This window comes from Sceloporus occidentalis, unplaced genomic scaffold, assembly GCF_023333645.1.
Source record: "Sceloporus occidentalis isolate IW3139 unplaced genomic scaffold, rSceOcc1.0.p SCAF_4, whole genome shotgun sequence".
In the NCBI taxonomy this organism is placed as follows: domain Eukaryota; kingdom Metazoa; phylum Chordata; class Lepidosauria; order Squamata; family Phrynosomatidae; genus Sceloporus; species Sceloporus occidentalis.
In genome coordinates, this window is record NW_028316984.1 from 156,646,146 (window position 1) to 156,661,813 (window position 15,668).

At 39.8% G+C, this 15,668-nt stretch overlaps 1 protein-coding gene across 3 annotated transcripts in view; it reads right to left on the reverse strand.

Moving 5' to 3' along the window:
- The window catches only part of STRN3 (striatin 3), a 64,810-nt gene that overhangs the window by 12,374 nt on the left and 36,768 nt on the right, over window positions 1-15,668 (reverse strand). Inside the window, exons 8-9 of one of the 3 annotated variants that reach the window (XM_089522054.1) lie at window positions 7,532-7,642; window positions 1,515-1,655 (exon numbers count right to left, since the gene is read on the reverse strand). The exons of 1 other annotated variant lie outside the window; for it this stretch is intronic. In XM_089522054.1, the coding sequence (XP_089378180.1) occupies window positions 1,515-1,655; window positions 7,532-7,642 (252 nt within the window). The remainder of the gene's footprint in view (window positions 1-1,514; window positions 1,656-7,531; window positions 7,643-15,668) is intronic. One more of the 3 variants, XM_089522055.1, reaches the window with a different exon arrangement.

Below are 15,668 nucleotides of genomic sequence, written 5' to 3' on the forward strand. Positions count from 1 at the left end.
TTGGGAAACCAATAGTTTACCCTAAAACCCTCTTCCTCTGTACATAATACCACAGGAACAAACTTATTAGTACACAAGCTCAAGTTAGAACAACTTAAAAAATACACATATAGCCCAAGTAATTTTCATTGTGATTACGTAACTAATTTTTAGTGAAAATAGATAGAATATGAAAAAATATGCTTAGTCGCTTACATTTTCTAAATGTAATAAAATCTATTTCCTAGTACTGGCATTCTTGCAGAAACAAAAAAATCAGATAAACATTAGGAAATCCAACACACACTCTACATATGGAGGAAAAAATTAAACAAAAAAGAAGAAGAAAAAACCAATAAAACAAACAACACATACCTACCCTTGCCTTTAATAGGCTATATAATGAGAAATAAATGTAAACTGCTATTTTCAACAAAAAATAAAATTCTAACATGAGATGTCTGAACCCTGCCTTCTAGTGAAAGAATAAAATTATAAATCAATTCCTTGTATGCACCAGATCCATCTAGCGGCAATAAAATACTGGATTTTATGTAAACAAAAAATCACGACATCCCTTCCCACCCACCTCAGTAAAATAAGTCCTTAAAAACCTTTAAAGCTGGGGGAGAAGACCTTTGAAGGTAGTTCTGTATGTATTCAAGACAATACTAGTAATATTTGACTCCCGGGTTTTGGGGCCTGAGTCTGTGTACAACTCTCATTAAGAATAATAAAGAATTAAAGACAAAGTATGGCAAAAGCACATATAGACAAAGGTTGAAAAGTTTATATGACTATCTTCATTTCATAAATTTAATTTTAAATTCCATACCTTGCCACTTAAACAACATATACAGTAACAGTTTTTGCATGGCTGCCCATAAATCTTGTAGGGCAAAAAAGGGTGGTGGTTGTTTTGTTTTGTTGTTTTTTCACTTTTAAGATAGATTTCTTTTTAGGACAGGACTTCTTTTGTTTTAGGGGAAATTTTAATATATTTTGGATTAATTTTCAACAATGGTGACCATGAATGCATTGCTTAGCAATAAAGGATCTCCCCCACCCCCAATTATAAGAGACTATTTTAATATGAATCTACAGCTATTAAAGTGTGATATATAAACTTTTGTTCAGATTGTGAGAAGAACACAAACTAACAGTGATACAGTAAATACTGTCCAAGGACAGTTAAAAAAAACACCTTCTCAACATTTTATGATGAATAGAACTTAAAACAGAAGGGTGGAGTTCACCACCAGAAAACTGTGCTCTAATCAGTCCCTAGAATTACTCTGCATGGTTACAGTAAGTTCTATATTATTATACGCATAATTTATAAACACAGATCTGGGTACTAGCTTCTGGTCATACAAGAAAAAAGCTGCAGAATGTTCAGTGGCAATCTTCTTCAGAGCCAATTTGTAACAATGGTATCTTAATGTTATGTTACCATCTGGTTCAGAGGGATTCAGCAATTGCGGTTTTAAAATAAAACCTTCTAAAAAGAAAGTAAGTAGGTGAATTTATTGTACCTTCCTCTGCTCTTGCACCTTCATGATCAGTCATTCTAGATGAGGGTGACCTAGACTGATTAATGACTCCTGAAGGGATGTGGGGTAGCTCATCATCGCCCAGATCAGCTATCATGTCGTGCAGTTTTGTTCTGTTGACCCCTGTAAATTAATGTCAGCAGCACAGATTCATTTGATTGCTACCGCCTGACCCGATAGCCATTTACATGCCTAGTTTGCTAATCAATCTTGATTTCATGTGATTTCATTAAGACATATGTTCGAGTAGACGCTCTCGCTCGCCACAAAATTGTGTTGGAAAATGAATTATAATGTATCTGCATGTTTAAAAAGGATTCTGTGACTTGCTTTTTTCTTTGTGTAATTGGTGTATATTAATGCTTATAGCAGATAAGGAAATACTTAAATGTTTGAATTTCCCTGGAAAAACTTCAAGAATGCAATGCTGGAACAAATGCATATTTATCTTTAAAATCCAGTATTTATCATTAAAAGCTAACATAGTTAAGAGGGCACAAATGCTGCTTATCAAAGAGAGCTTTTTTAAAAAATGAATGAATTATGAGAACAGAAGGCAACAAACTCTTTAACTTTCCCCTTTTTAAAAATGATTGGGCAATTTAACAATATTCATCTATGTGCAGTTAAGCAAAATTCTTCCAGATAATTTCTTATCTGGAATACTGAAGTGAAATTAGTAGGCAAAACATAGATATAGTGAACATATGCAACTTTTAAAACTTAATATTCTGTTATTCTTTAAAAAAAAAAACAAATGAAATGAAAATTGTTTAAAATAAACTGCAACCACAGATCCAAAATTGGAGAGGTGAGGATGAATCTTTAATCTCTGCCTATTTTCTGCCAATAGGGCTACCAGCAAGCACTCTCCCTACTTTGCTGGCCATGTAACCACTAAGTGATTATTACAGGAAGGAAGATGACTTCTCCAAGTAAACTAATCCTGTTATGCTTTCACTTTAAGAGCTCCACAAACCAAGCTTACAAAAAAGAAAGAAAGAAAACATGAAATCCTGATATTACAAGAAATGCAGCTACTCTGTACAAAAAGAAACCAAAAACAGCTTTCTTTTCCTGACACCAGTCCCCCTGAAAAAGTGTTGTATGTATGCATACCGAAAAAACCACACTCATCAAAAAGCATTTAATGTCCATACAAAACTAACACCCATAAACAAATGCTTGCTTGGGACACCTCTGCTTAGAACAATAAACAATTTGGTAAAATTTTAGTCCACACCACCTCAAGCAAGTCACATTCGATTCACTGGACCAGATCAGTAATATTCTAGCAGGACAATACGGTGGGCCCCTGGTATCTGCAGGGGTTTGGTTCCAGGGCCCCTGGTGGATTCCAAAATCCATGCATGCTCAAGTCCCATTAAATACAGCCACACAGTAAAATGGTGTACATTATATAAAATGGCAAAATCAAGGTTTGGTTTTTGGAATATAATATTTTCAAACCTTGCATATTTGAATCCGTGGATAAGAAGGGCTGAATGTATATGGAGATTGTTTGTTGCTGATACTGATGAATGGAAGACCTATAAGCAAGAGACCTCTAAAAGTTCTAGTCATCAACAACCTTGCCCAGGTCTTGCAAACTCAGGGCTATGGCTTCCATAATAGAGAAGCCATAGCCCTGAGTTTGGAATTTATATATATTTAGAGACAATCTGTCTGTAATGTGTCCTTCCTCTTTTCAAACTGCCTTTCACTTTACAAGCATTATCGTCTTTATCCATGACACCTTATGACAATCTGTTGGTCATTCTGCCTTCTAGTCGACATTCAGACTACAGTCGGCCCTTCTTATACACGGATTTTTTATACACAGATTCAAGCACAAGCAGTTTGAAAATGTTCAATGAAAGTATAAATTTCAAGTATCAAACCTTGATTTTCCATTTTTATAAGGGACACCATTTTGCTATCTCATTATATTTAATGGGACTTGAGTGTCCACGGATTTTGTTATCCATGGGGGATCTTGGAACCAAACCCCTGCGGATAACAAGGGTCCACTGTATATCAAAAAGCACTTAATGTCTATACAAAGCTAACACCAATAAACAAATGCTAGTTTAGAACACCTAAAGGATGATAAAATGTAAAAGAGAATTATAATACTTTATGTCCCAAATTCAGAGACTGTGAGGTGAAGCAGATGGACCCAAGGCCATTCCAGCCATGATCAGCTCGATACCGTGGCAACTGCATGACTTGCTCCCAAAGCAGGCCACTGCCACAGTCCCCAACGGGCCGCCAGCAAGAGCAGATTTTTTTTGCTCCTTTTTGTGCTGGTTTTTGGCACCTCAGCACAGCATTGGAGCAGCTTCCTGCCGGTTTGAGGGCTTACGTCATCTAAACACCACACCCCAAAAGTGGCCAGAAGCCACTTTATTTGATCTGTCTGTTTCAGGCCTAAGTGAAAATTAGATCAAGAGCTGTAGAGGGCTCACTAGCACAGGAGTATTGAATTCAATTCATACTCCTTTGCCATATTATATTTAATAGTAAGTCTGTGCTGTGGTCTTCTGCCAAACTTAGGCAGCCTCAATCTAACCTAAAGCATGCAGTACCTAGTTAAGTTAGAAGGCTGATCCAAAAGTTTGCAGAATAACAAAGACTGGAATTTTTATCAGAATATTTATTGTGTTTCTGCATTGGCAACAAATGAAAAAGGAGCTCTCTCTTTGCTGCTGTTATATTGATGTGGCCATACTTCTATTTTGAAGTATATTTCTAGATAAGTCCATTAAAAATGTTCATCAGACACTGGCACAGGGGAGGAAATTGCAAGTTCATTTTTTCAAAAATAAAGTTACAGGACTGCCTTCTGATGTAAGCAAGTGACATCCATCCACAGCTAGCAACCAGTCCTTAATGTATCTTGGAAAACTCATCCTCACCAACCTCTATTTTGTTAAACATTATAGGTCATTTTTAAGCTTTTCCAAAATTATTCCAAGTCAATTGCACCAAAAATACATAAAAAACCATAAAAATGGGTTTCATTTTGCTCAGTAAATTTATCTGACCATTAATGGATGTGAATTAATAGTGATATAACCCATATGGCATTGCCTGGGATACAAGTAGAAACATAAATTACTGAATTGCTTGATAACAGCTCTGCAGCTGCCACAGTTCTCAAATGAGACCAGAAGTCCTTTGTTTCGTGATGATACACTCCTTATTGGAAATGTGATCTATCTGTATAGTCTCCTAAATTCAGCTGAGAGGTTCTCAGTCTTGTTCTTTCAAATTTTGGGTCTCCAGCTTCCACAAGCTTCAGAAAGCATTGGCCAATCCAAGCAGTGAATCTTAGAGCTGAAAGTCAAAACATCTGGAAGGGCAAAGACTGATGAAATTGCTCTAAACAATTGTTAAGAGTGTGACTGAACTGCTTCTACAAAACAATTTACTGGTTTTAATTAGAAGGCTTTAATTACAATTTATTTGCTTAAACCTCATGAAAATAAATATATATGTATGTAAGGGCTCTCCCAAACATGAAGGCTTTCCACTGACTGTGGAAGTCATCACTATTTTAGGTAAGGTAGGCTTTACTTTAATAAATCAGATATGTTATGTAAACAATTTTGCTGTGGAAAAAGGCTTTTTTACATACAGTTTTCGCAGATGGAATTAATTCAAGCACTAACACAAAAATCTGCCTGTAACATACAGCTGTTTCAACTGAAAAGTAAATAAATCTATGGGAATGCTGCCTTATAATTTTTTGTTGTCTGAACAATGTGAATCATTTCTACATTTTCTTCCAAAGATTATTTACTTGTGTGTGTTTGTGTGTGTGCACTCACACCCTTCCAAATCACCGGTCAACTTATGGTGACCCCATGAATTTCATAGGGTTTTCTTAGGCATGGAATACTCACAGTTGGTTTTTCCAGTTCCTTCCTCTGAAATATAGCCTACAGCGCCTGGTATTCATTGGTGGTCCCCCAGCCAATCAGGGCTGACCCTGTTTAGCTTCCAAGATCAGATGGGATCTGATGTCTTTAGGGTATTTGCCTTTACCAAAGATTATTCAGTACCCATCAATATTTTATTCTTTTTATTTTAAAACATTAAATATATTGGTATTTTGTGGGGGTTTTTGGGCTATGAGACCATGTTCTAGAAGAGTTTATTCCTGACATTTCGCCAGCAGCTGTGCCTGGCATCTGGCGAAAAGTCAGGAATAAATTCTTCTAGAACACAGCCTCACAGACTTAGCCCCTCAAAAACACAAAAAACTATGGATGCTGGCCATGAAAGCCTTTGACTTCACATTAAACATATTTGTAAAACCCTAGTAACTGAATGAAAACAGCAGTTTTGGAAGGACAGCTACAGATATTGTAGCTCCAACAACTTTACAGCAGACGTCTATGGCTGAAGCTACATGTGGGATTAAAAGTATTTTCTGAGGAGCAAGGAAAGAATCATTCAGAAGAAGGCAATTAGTACTGGGTTAAGGCAATGGTGCAGAGAACATGCAAAACCATTTTTAAATATAAAAAAATATCATGCACAAATAAATGTATGTTAAGAATTTGCCTACAAAGCCAAACCAGCATTAAATCCTTTACTAAAACAGTGCAACAACAACAACAACAAAAATCCTTTTATGAGAGGATACCATTTCCAAGGGTTCCTTACTTGAAACTAAAACTCTTTAGTGGGACTTATTTCTGAACAAAAATAGTTGAATCATATACACTGGTATATAGGAAAGCTGTATGGACCTAGACATTAATTCCACATTGCCATAAGTGACTATAAGCCATCTCAAGCTAAATTCAGCATTTGGGCTGATACAACCCCCAAGCTCTCACATCATCCTTGCCTCTCTGCAGCTTCCACAACTAAGACAGCTGCTTTGAAGGCGACAATCTTAAAGCTTTACATCTGGATGAAAGTGTTTCTGGCTGGCCCTGGTGCATTTTCCTCTCTTTCATTTGAATAATAAGCATCCACTCCAGTCTTGTGCCACTATGCATGTTAAGAGTAACAGTTTAACATAGAAAGTGGAAGAGACACTATTGCTGTTGAGCCTCATGAATTCTGCCTGCTGAAAGAATTCACATAACATTACATCGGCATGCTTAGCTTGATGGATATATACTTTTAAAGCCAGGCTTCAGTTCAAAATCAGATTTGCTAGGTCGCCTAGGTCATTCCCCAGTGATAACTTGTTTTTCCTTAAATTCACCATGGACTCCAAAGAAAGGTTTGGACTCATCATGGTGGTTCTCCAGATGTAACAAAGATGACTCCCTGATTTTGTCAAAATTCCAGACAAAGTGATACTAAGCCTCAGGTTTCCTTTCACTTCTCTAACGTTCAGCACAAAATGAGAGAAAAGACACTAGCTCTTCTACAAGACTCCCTCAAATGCCAGAATACTTGGGAAAGAAGTTGTGTCTTACTTCACTTTATGCAGTTTTTGCAGACAGAAAAAACGGTAGACATGGGAAATGAAACTTGCTCCATGCTCTTGGACATATGGAAAGGATGAGGGAAATACGTTGATATTGACAAAATACAATAGCTGGCTAGTAAGCCAAGCCAAAGTGTGTGGAGACACATATTATAAACATTCAGCATTGATGAAAAATTGTTATTTTTATTTACTTCTTTTTAAAAAGTCAGAAAATTACTAATGTTTGGGAAACGTTGAAGTCAGAAGCAATACTATTTATTTATATTTGGATCAGAGTTCAAGTCATCATTGCCTTTATAAATTATTTGTAGATGATACTGAAGCAGTATAATATGTCCAACTTCTGCCTCCAGGTCAAGATTCAAATTAAAAATTTCAGTTTTGATATGTTCACTTGCATATTGATCAGATGGAAAGTTAAAGTTGGTTGCCGCAAAACAGCCTAGTATTAAAATGGAGGGGAGTAAAGAGAACTCATTTTAAAAAAGAACTGTTCTCCACATAATTCAGAGTTGTGTCAAGATTCAGAATCTGCACTTACTCTTTACCCCTTTCTTGCCCTTTCGTTCCTTCTTGTATTGTTCCTTCAGTTTAGTTATTAGTCCCTGGTCTACATCCCAAACCTCAGCAGTTGGGGACAGGTCATCTTTGTCTACATGCAGCATATTATTGAAAGAGAAATAAATCAGCAATTGGCAATGCAAGCTGTTTGTGAATGTTACAGGTTAATCATCAATAAATAGTGTTACTCAATTATACCTCAGTATTTCAAAGGTGCAGTTCGCTACTGTTTTGGAAAGTGCTTCAATTTTGGTTGTATGGCTTTTCACACAGTAACATTAAGTAATTTCTTCACATTGATGAAACAATTTCAATTTCTTTGTTATTATTGATATGAAAGAATTAATGGATTAACAATAATGGAAGAAATTACTGCATCTTTTTAGTAAAACAATATTAACAAATTATTCAGCCAGTCTTAAATAATCAAATATATATAATTCATGCAATACAACTTCTGAAGTGCAAACTGAATTGTCATCACCATTTTTAAAAAGCACCATGCGTTTTCCTTCTACTTTTATTCTACATGCAATGAGATCTAATAGCTCTAAATTAGATCTTGAGAAACACAATACAAAAGTTTTCAGCTATTATTAACAATGTTAATACAAAGTCAAACAGTTAGAAAACTACAACATTTACCTAGGCGTTTACTTGTTGATCTTTCATTTAAAAAAAAATTAAATTGAGTACTAAGCCGAAGGTAAGATATTTTGAAGCACAGCCAAAGTAAACTCAGGGAAACGAATAAACTCATGGAAGCTTGTTTGTAGCCATATTCAGATACTGCTTTACTTTCTTCAGAATGCAAGCAAGTGAGCATTGAACCCTGTTGTGTTCTCTTTCTCTTTATGCAGAAAGAGCTGTCTCTGTAGAGGAGAGGAGAAGCTCCAATTCAGCAAGAACCATAGAAATCACAGAATCTACAAGCGTGAAAACCACTACACAAACTCTTAAAGTCCAAAATCACTTAAAGAGCACAGTTTGGGGACCAGGCCAATAGTCTGGTATTCTAGAAGCTGAAGTCCAAAATCACTTAAAGAGCACAGTTTGGGGACCACTGCTTTAAATTCTCAGGACACGTCCCCACCACATTTAGAAAAGGCAGGTTCTGGTAAAGAACTCTCCTCCAGAACTGCCCAAGGGACCTAGGTGGCGTTTACAAATGGGACCTATTCCCAAGCGACAGCCTTCCAAAAAAGCAACCATGTACTCACCCACATGACAGCAGCCATTTTGGATCAGGCCTACAAGCTGGCCATTTTGAATTAACAGAACATTACCTATGCTCTTTTCAGTTGCTGTGCCTTTATGGATCAGAGTTCACGGCTCAAGCAACTTCCCTCCATGGTGGCTCACGAACACAAGAGGCTGTGCCAATCACACCGCACCTCGTTGTTCTGCATCTAAAAGGACTAGGCTTCCTCCTCTGGGCCCTTCTATCTTCACTATCCTAGCACCCCCTCTTCATGGAAAGACCACAGAGTCCATTTCTTTAACAAGGATTTTGCTTATTCCCAGGGACAGGGGCTCCTGTGAGAGATACTGAGATAGCTTCTCTCCATTCCACTTCTCTCAAAGATTCATCTGACTCAGACACACATGACTGGTCAGGCTCTGGAGAGCAGAATATTTCCAGAGAGACATTTTAATAAAAAATGACTTTGCCCCTTCCTGTCTAAGGCTGTAGCAGCTTTGGGCCTCCAAGAGCCCAAGTCTACCTCTCTTGCTGCTTTAACCACTGATGCATCCAGTCATGGGGCACCCGTATCCCCAAAGACAAAAACCTCCTTGTGTGTGGCTCTCTTTCCCTCTGATTTCATTGATTTACTAAAATGAGAATGTCCCTCGCTTCCACATGGCAGAAAAGAGAACAGTGTGGCTCCAAAACCACCAAAAACAATGAACTTAATAAAGTTCACTCTCATTGATGGACCAATTTCTACTCTTTTGACACATGCTCTCGCCCCTAAGGAAGGGGCCTCAGCTTTTAAATGATTTTTGTCTCCAATGAAAAAAGGGCTCCCTCCTGTTTGGTGAGGAAGCTTTCAAAGACATCTTCATTGGGACTAAGAATAAGAAGGCCATGTCATCTATGCCCAAGAAGGAATTTAAATACCAAGGTAAACTGTCCCAGCCTTTTAGCCCTGTCCAGTCTTTTTCTTGTTCTTGGGATTTTAGATCACCGTGCCTGATCTAGATTCCAGTTTTCCTTTCATCCCCAAGGAAATTCAGTTAGAATTGCCCTGCCAGCATTCTAAAAACCAGCCAACTATGTGCTTACCCTCCCCATCAGATAGGGGATAGGCTTTTATTTTTTTCAGAGAGATAAGCCTCTTCAACATTAGATCAGTGGGTTGTACAGACAATGAATTAAGGGTACAAAATAGAATCTAGACACACGTTCCACAGGTCCCCAGTGTCCAGAAACATTTTAAAGACCCTTGTAACCTGTCAGGCCTTCTAAAAATAGGATCCATCAAACAGGTACCAGCAACCAAGAAGTTCCAAGAGAACTCTATTTGATCCACTTCATAGTGTCCAAAAAAGGGAGTGGAGTGTGCCTGATTCCGGACCTCACATTTCTCAGCAGGAGTTTATCAAACACAGCCATTTCTAGTTGATAGATCTTTCAGAAGCACATTTCCATATCCTTATCCATTCTTCATCTCATAGATACCTTTGTTTTGGTTAACTCAATTCTCATTATTAGTTCAGAGCCCTCCCCTTGAGGTTGGCCTCAGCTCCTCGGGTTTGCACAAAGGTAATGAGTGCCTCAATGGCCCACCTAAGGGCATCCATATATTCTAGTACTAGGATGATATCCATAGCTAGAGCTATGGCTAGAGCTATGGATCAACAAACTAACACTCTTTTAAAATGATCAGAAACCCATGATTTTGTAGGACCAATAAGATGTCTGTCAGGCCATCAACACCACCCTGACACTCTTTTAAAATGATGGTGTGGATGGCCTGACAGACGCCTGTTGGTCCTACAAAATCATGGGTTTCTGATTATCAACCAAAAAAGCCACCTTGTTCCAACCCCAAAGCTAGTAAATTTAGGTTCACTCAGAGACACCAAGAAAGGCAGCATCACTCCATCCCCAGAACAAATAGCAAAGATCAGAGAGGAATCCCTCCTCTTTGCAAAGATGAAGGTAGCAGATTTGATGTCTCTTTCTCACTTTCGAGGCCTCATGGTTTCCCACATTCATCTTTGCACATGAGCAAGGTTCCATTCTTGCCCCCATCAATGACTCTTGCCCCAATCAATGACTCCTACACCCCTTTCAGTCTCACATAATAAACTTTGCACCAGGCTACATCTCATCAGGGAAACCAGGCTGTCCCTTCACTCTCAACCTATTAATAGCAATTCTGTTGTAGGACCTCCCAGGGAAGTCCTCACCACAGACTCACCTGAGTTAGGGGGACGTTTCAAGGACCACACAGCTCAGGGGGTCTAGAATGGAACACAACTCTCCCACAGCATCAATTGGCTAGAGCTATGGGCCATCAAACTAGCACTCATTCACTTTCAATAGGATCTCAAGATATGTAGATCCCTGTCCAGCTGGACAACTGAATAGCCAAATCTTATCTGATCAGACAAGGTTGTTTTTGCTCCTTATCCCTATACAATACAAGGAGGCTCATAATTTTCTTTCCTGCGCAAGGACTCCACATCAGCCCAACACATCCAGGGCTCCCTGAACATTGTATCTAGGGAATGGACTGTAGGCATGACAATCTTCCAACAAATACAGTCATACCTGGTTGTCTCCAGGTTGATCTATTCACATCAGATACAAATCACAAGCTTCCCAAGTAATTCACCAGGTTTTATTCCCTCATGGCAAACAACCTGGCCTCCAGTTCTCCTATATGCTTCCCCCCTTCCTTGATACCTTTCATCTCCAGGGTACTCTGAGAAATCTGTCAGGAGAGAGCATCAGTGGTTTTCATAGCACTTTTTGGTTCCTGCAGACCAATCTGTTCTCCTATCTGTTAGCTCAAGCAACTCAGAACCTTATTCTCCTTCCAATCAAGCCCAATCTTCTCATCCAAGTACCCATTCTATACCCAGATCTATGCTGGCTGCACCTAGCTGCCTGACAAGTGAAAGAAGATTTTACATGAGGGCTAGTTATTCACATAACTTAGGCGGGTTACAGACCGCCAAAAAATACGTAGTGACTACGTATTCGCGTTAGGAAGGTGCGGTGCTTCCGCACCCCCCTAACCCTAATACGTAGTCACTACGTATTTTTTGGCGGAGGCTGTTCCAGACGGCCGCCGCCATGTTTACGTCTTGTCGTGGCGCCTATGACGTCGCGAGTGCGCCAGCAGCACCTCGTGGCGTCATAGCTGCGCCGCGGAAATAAGCTCCATTTTGGAGCTTCTTTTTTGCTCCATAACGGAGCCGCGCGGTTTGGCTGCAGCGGCTCCCTCACGGAGCAAACAGCGGCGGCGGAAGATCGCCGCAAAGCGGCGGTTTATAACCCGCCATAGTGAACACAAGTTTAGCCTCTAGGAGGAGTTCCATGACTGCAATCTATGAGACCACCTGAAAGGCTTTTCTGAGATGGGCTTGCAGGTCAGCCATTTCTCCCCTCACAGCTGCTGTAAAGGAAACCTGAGAATTTATATTAACAGGTCTGAAAACTGGTCTGAAATTCAATACATTCAGGTGTCAGACTGATGCCTTGGCATCCATTTTATCACATAATCATGAGTGTACCCTCTCTTCGCACCCTTATGTGAAGAGATTTTTGCAAGGGGCCTCCCTCCTATACTCTCGAGTAGCTGTTCACTATTTGTTCCCCTTCGTATTCTCTCCTGATAGCTGTTACTTCAGCTAGTAGGGACTCGGAACTGTCAGTGCTGTCTTGTTGCAAGTTTGAAGTTCAGACAATTTATCTTTGGCTTGATCCAGGATTCTTGTCAAAAGTAAGTTCTTATTTCCGTGTCTCACAGCCACTCATTTTACCCTCCTTTTGCCCACATCCAGTCTATCCTTTAGAACAACAATGGCATAAACTGGATGTTAAGAGGGCTCTCAAAATCTTTAGTAGATACACCATGGAAATTTGTAGAGCCACCACCTGGGTCATTCCTTCCACCTTTGCCAAACATTCCAGACTGGAGAAATTTGCCTCAACTCAGGCATCCTTTGGTTGCAGGTTGCTACAGCTTGTTGTTTCTCTTTAATTATCTTCTTTTGCTACAGTCCCTCCCAGGGATTGGTTAGGTCACTTTCCTAAATAGCTCTTCTGCAGGCTGAGAATGGCACATTGGAGTACTTATCATACTCCAATGAGTACCCTAAGGTGAGATTGACAACAACTCACCAAAGGACATTTTCATCGACAGCTCCGACGCTCTGGAACAAACTTCCAGATGAAATCCGGTTCAGCTCTACTTTGGACGCCTTTAAGAAGGCCGTGAAGACTCATTTTTTCCGGCTAGCATACCCTCCTGACTCTTTGTAATACGTTATTCCTTGATGGAAGTTCATTTTAGGATCCGACTGATAGATTCTGCGATTGATAGATTTTATGCTTGTTGTTGTATGTAGATCTTAAAAATTGTATTGAATTGAATGTGTAATTGTGATATACTGAGATATGTATTTTTAAATTACTTCTGTAAACCGCTTTGATCTGCTGGAACAGCGGTATATAAATTATTATTATTATTATTATTATTATTATTACTATTACTATTATTATTATCATCATGAAGGTCCACTTTAGCCAAGGAGAAGGAGTCATCCTTCTGGTGGCAAGATTCTATTTCCTTTTGGGAATCTTCTTTTTCCTGTTTTTCTCAGTTTTGCAAAGAACTCAAGAGGAGGATATAGGGATCAGGATACTGAATCACTCAAATGAACATATGATCCCTTGCCTCATTTGGGTGGCACTTGAAATTGTCTTTCTTGGACTGCTGCTTTGCTACAATGGACCTTAAAGGTAAGTCCTCCATTGTGCCAATCACTTCTTCAAACATAAGGAAAGCAATGATGGACAGCAGAGCTAAGGTGCTCGTCTGCTTGCATGTTGAAGGAATGAATATGGCTTAGGTCAATCAAAGAATTGACAAACAAGCATTTACACCCAAACTATAAAACATATTACATGGAAGTTCCGCTGAAAACACTGAGTCTTGTATGCTGTTATTTATATTTGGTACCTTGTTATTTATGTTAAGATTATCAGTATTGGCACACTTGGGCCACTATGCCAGTTATGAATGTATAACTAGTTTAGATACATGGCTACATGGGCATCGACAGGGGAAGTGTGACCTTGTTGGTGCTTTTGGACATCTCAGCGGCTTTCGATACCATTGACAACGGTATCCTTCTGGAATGCCTGAGAGAGTTGGGCATCAGGGGCACTGTGCTCCAGTGGTTCCGTTCCTACCTCTCTGGCCGATTCCAGATGGTGCAGTTGGGGAACACTTGCTCCTCTAAGAGGGAAATGACATCTGGTGTCCCTCATGGAGCGATTCTGTCCCCCACTTTGTTTAACATTTACATGAAATCGCTGGGAGAGATCATCCAGAGGCACGGGGCACGGTGTTATCAGTACGCTGATGACACCCAAATATGTTTCTCTGTGTCTCCGACTGATTCAGTGACTAAGGATGGCGTCTCTCCTCTGAATGCCTGCCTGGAGTCGGTAATGGGCTGGATGAGGGAAAACAAACTCAGTCTGAATCCAGAGAAAACGGAAGTACTGGTGATAGGTTCCCCAGGCCCGGGGAAGGAAATTTATCCACCTGTCCTGAATGGGGTCACACTTCCCCTGAAGGACGAAGTTCACAGTTTAGGAGTACTTCTGGACTCGTCCCTGCAGTTGACATCTCAAGTAGATGGGACGGTCAGAAGTGCTTGCTATCAACTTCGGTTGATACGCCAACTGTGACCCTACCTGGGCCAAAGGGACCTTGAAACTGTGGTACATGCTCTGGTAACCTCTCGCTTAGATTTCAGTAATGCACTCTACATGGGGCTACCCTTGTACCAAGCTCGGATGCTACAGTTAGTACAAAATATGGCAGCCAGACTGGTGGCCGGGGCATCTAGGTTTGACCATATAACACCCATTCTGAAAAATCTTCACTGGCTGCCCATTCGCTTCCGAGTGCAATACAAGGTGTTGGTTATTACCTATAAAGCCCTATATGGCTTGGGCCTGAGTTACTTGAGGGACCGCGTCCCCCCATATAATCCGCCCCGCACACTCAGAACATCCGGGAAGTCCCTTCATCCAAATATGTCTCCACTTCGCAAAAGGCCTTTTCAGTGGCGGCCCCGCGGATGTGGAATAATCTTCCCGAGGAGCTCCATCTGACGACCCCCCGAGAAACATTTAAAAAGAGATTGAAAACCCTTCTCTTTTGTCAAGCCTTCCCCCCTGAAGAATGAAGCTGTGTATTTTGTTGCCATCGATTCTCTGCTTTACCCTTTGAATGATTGTGTTGGAGTTTTTAGTGTTATATATTGTATATTTGTAATATGGATTTTTATGAGATGTGTTGTACTTGGTTTTATCGACTGTAAACCGCTTTGATCTTTGGAAAAGCAGTATACAAATAAAATTTATTATTATTATTACATCATGTCTTCCAGCCTCAGTCCTCACTTACTGGGTAACAGCCACTGTAAACAACAGGGTGAAACATGTGGTTCCCCACCCCTATCGCCTGTACTGAGTGATGGAGGGACCAAGCCATTTGTCAGCTAACAACAACCTAAAGTTATATATTTGTGACTGGTGTCACAGGAGATCATTTGTGCAAGGGTTTTGGTGATGGAAATGTCAATCAGCTGTTTCATTGTCAACAGAGGAACAGACCCATGTCACTTGCAGTGGCATCTGCCCAGTAAATGAAGACTTGTAGACATTCATGACCCCTATGTATATCCTAAACTAGTAAATACATAGCAATTGTGAACGCAAGCCAGTCACAAACATCTAACTGTAGGTTACACATTAGTAAATGCCTTCATGAATTCTGGCCTTAAATTTGAAGTGGTGACAGATCACTTCCACTCCATATGATGGCCATGGACCAATATGTTCTGTTTAGTGAACCTATTAG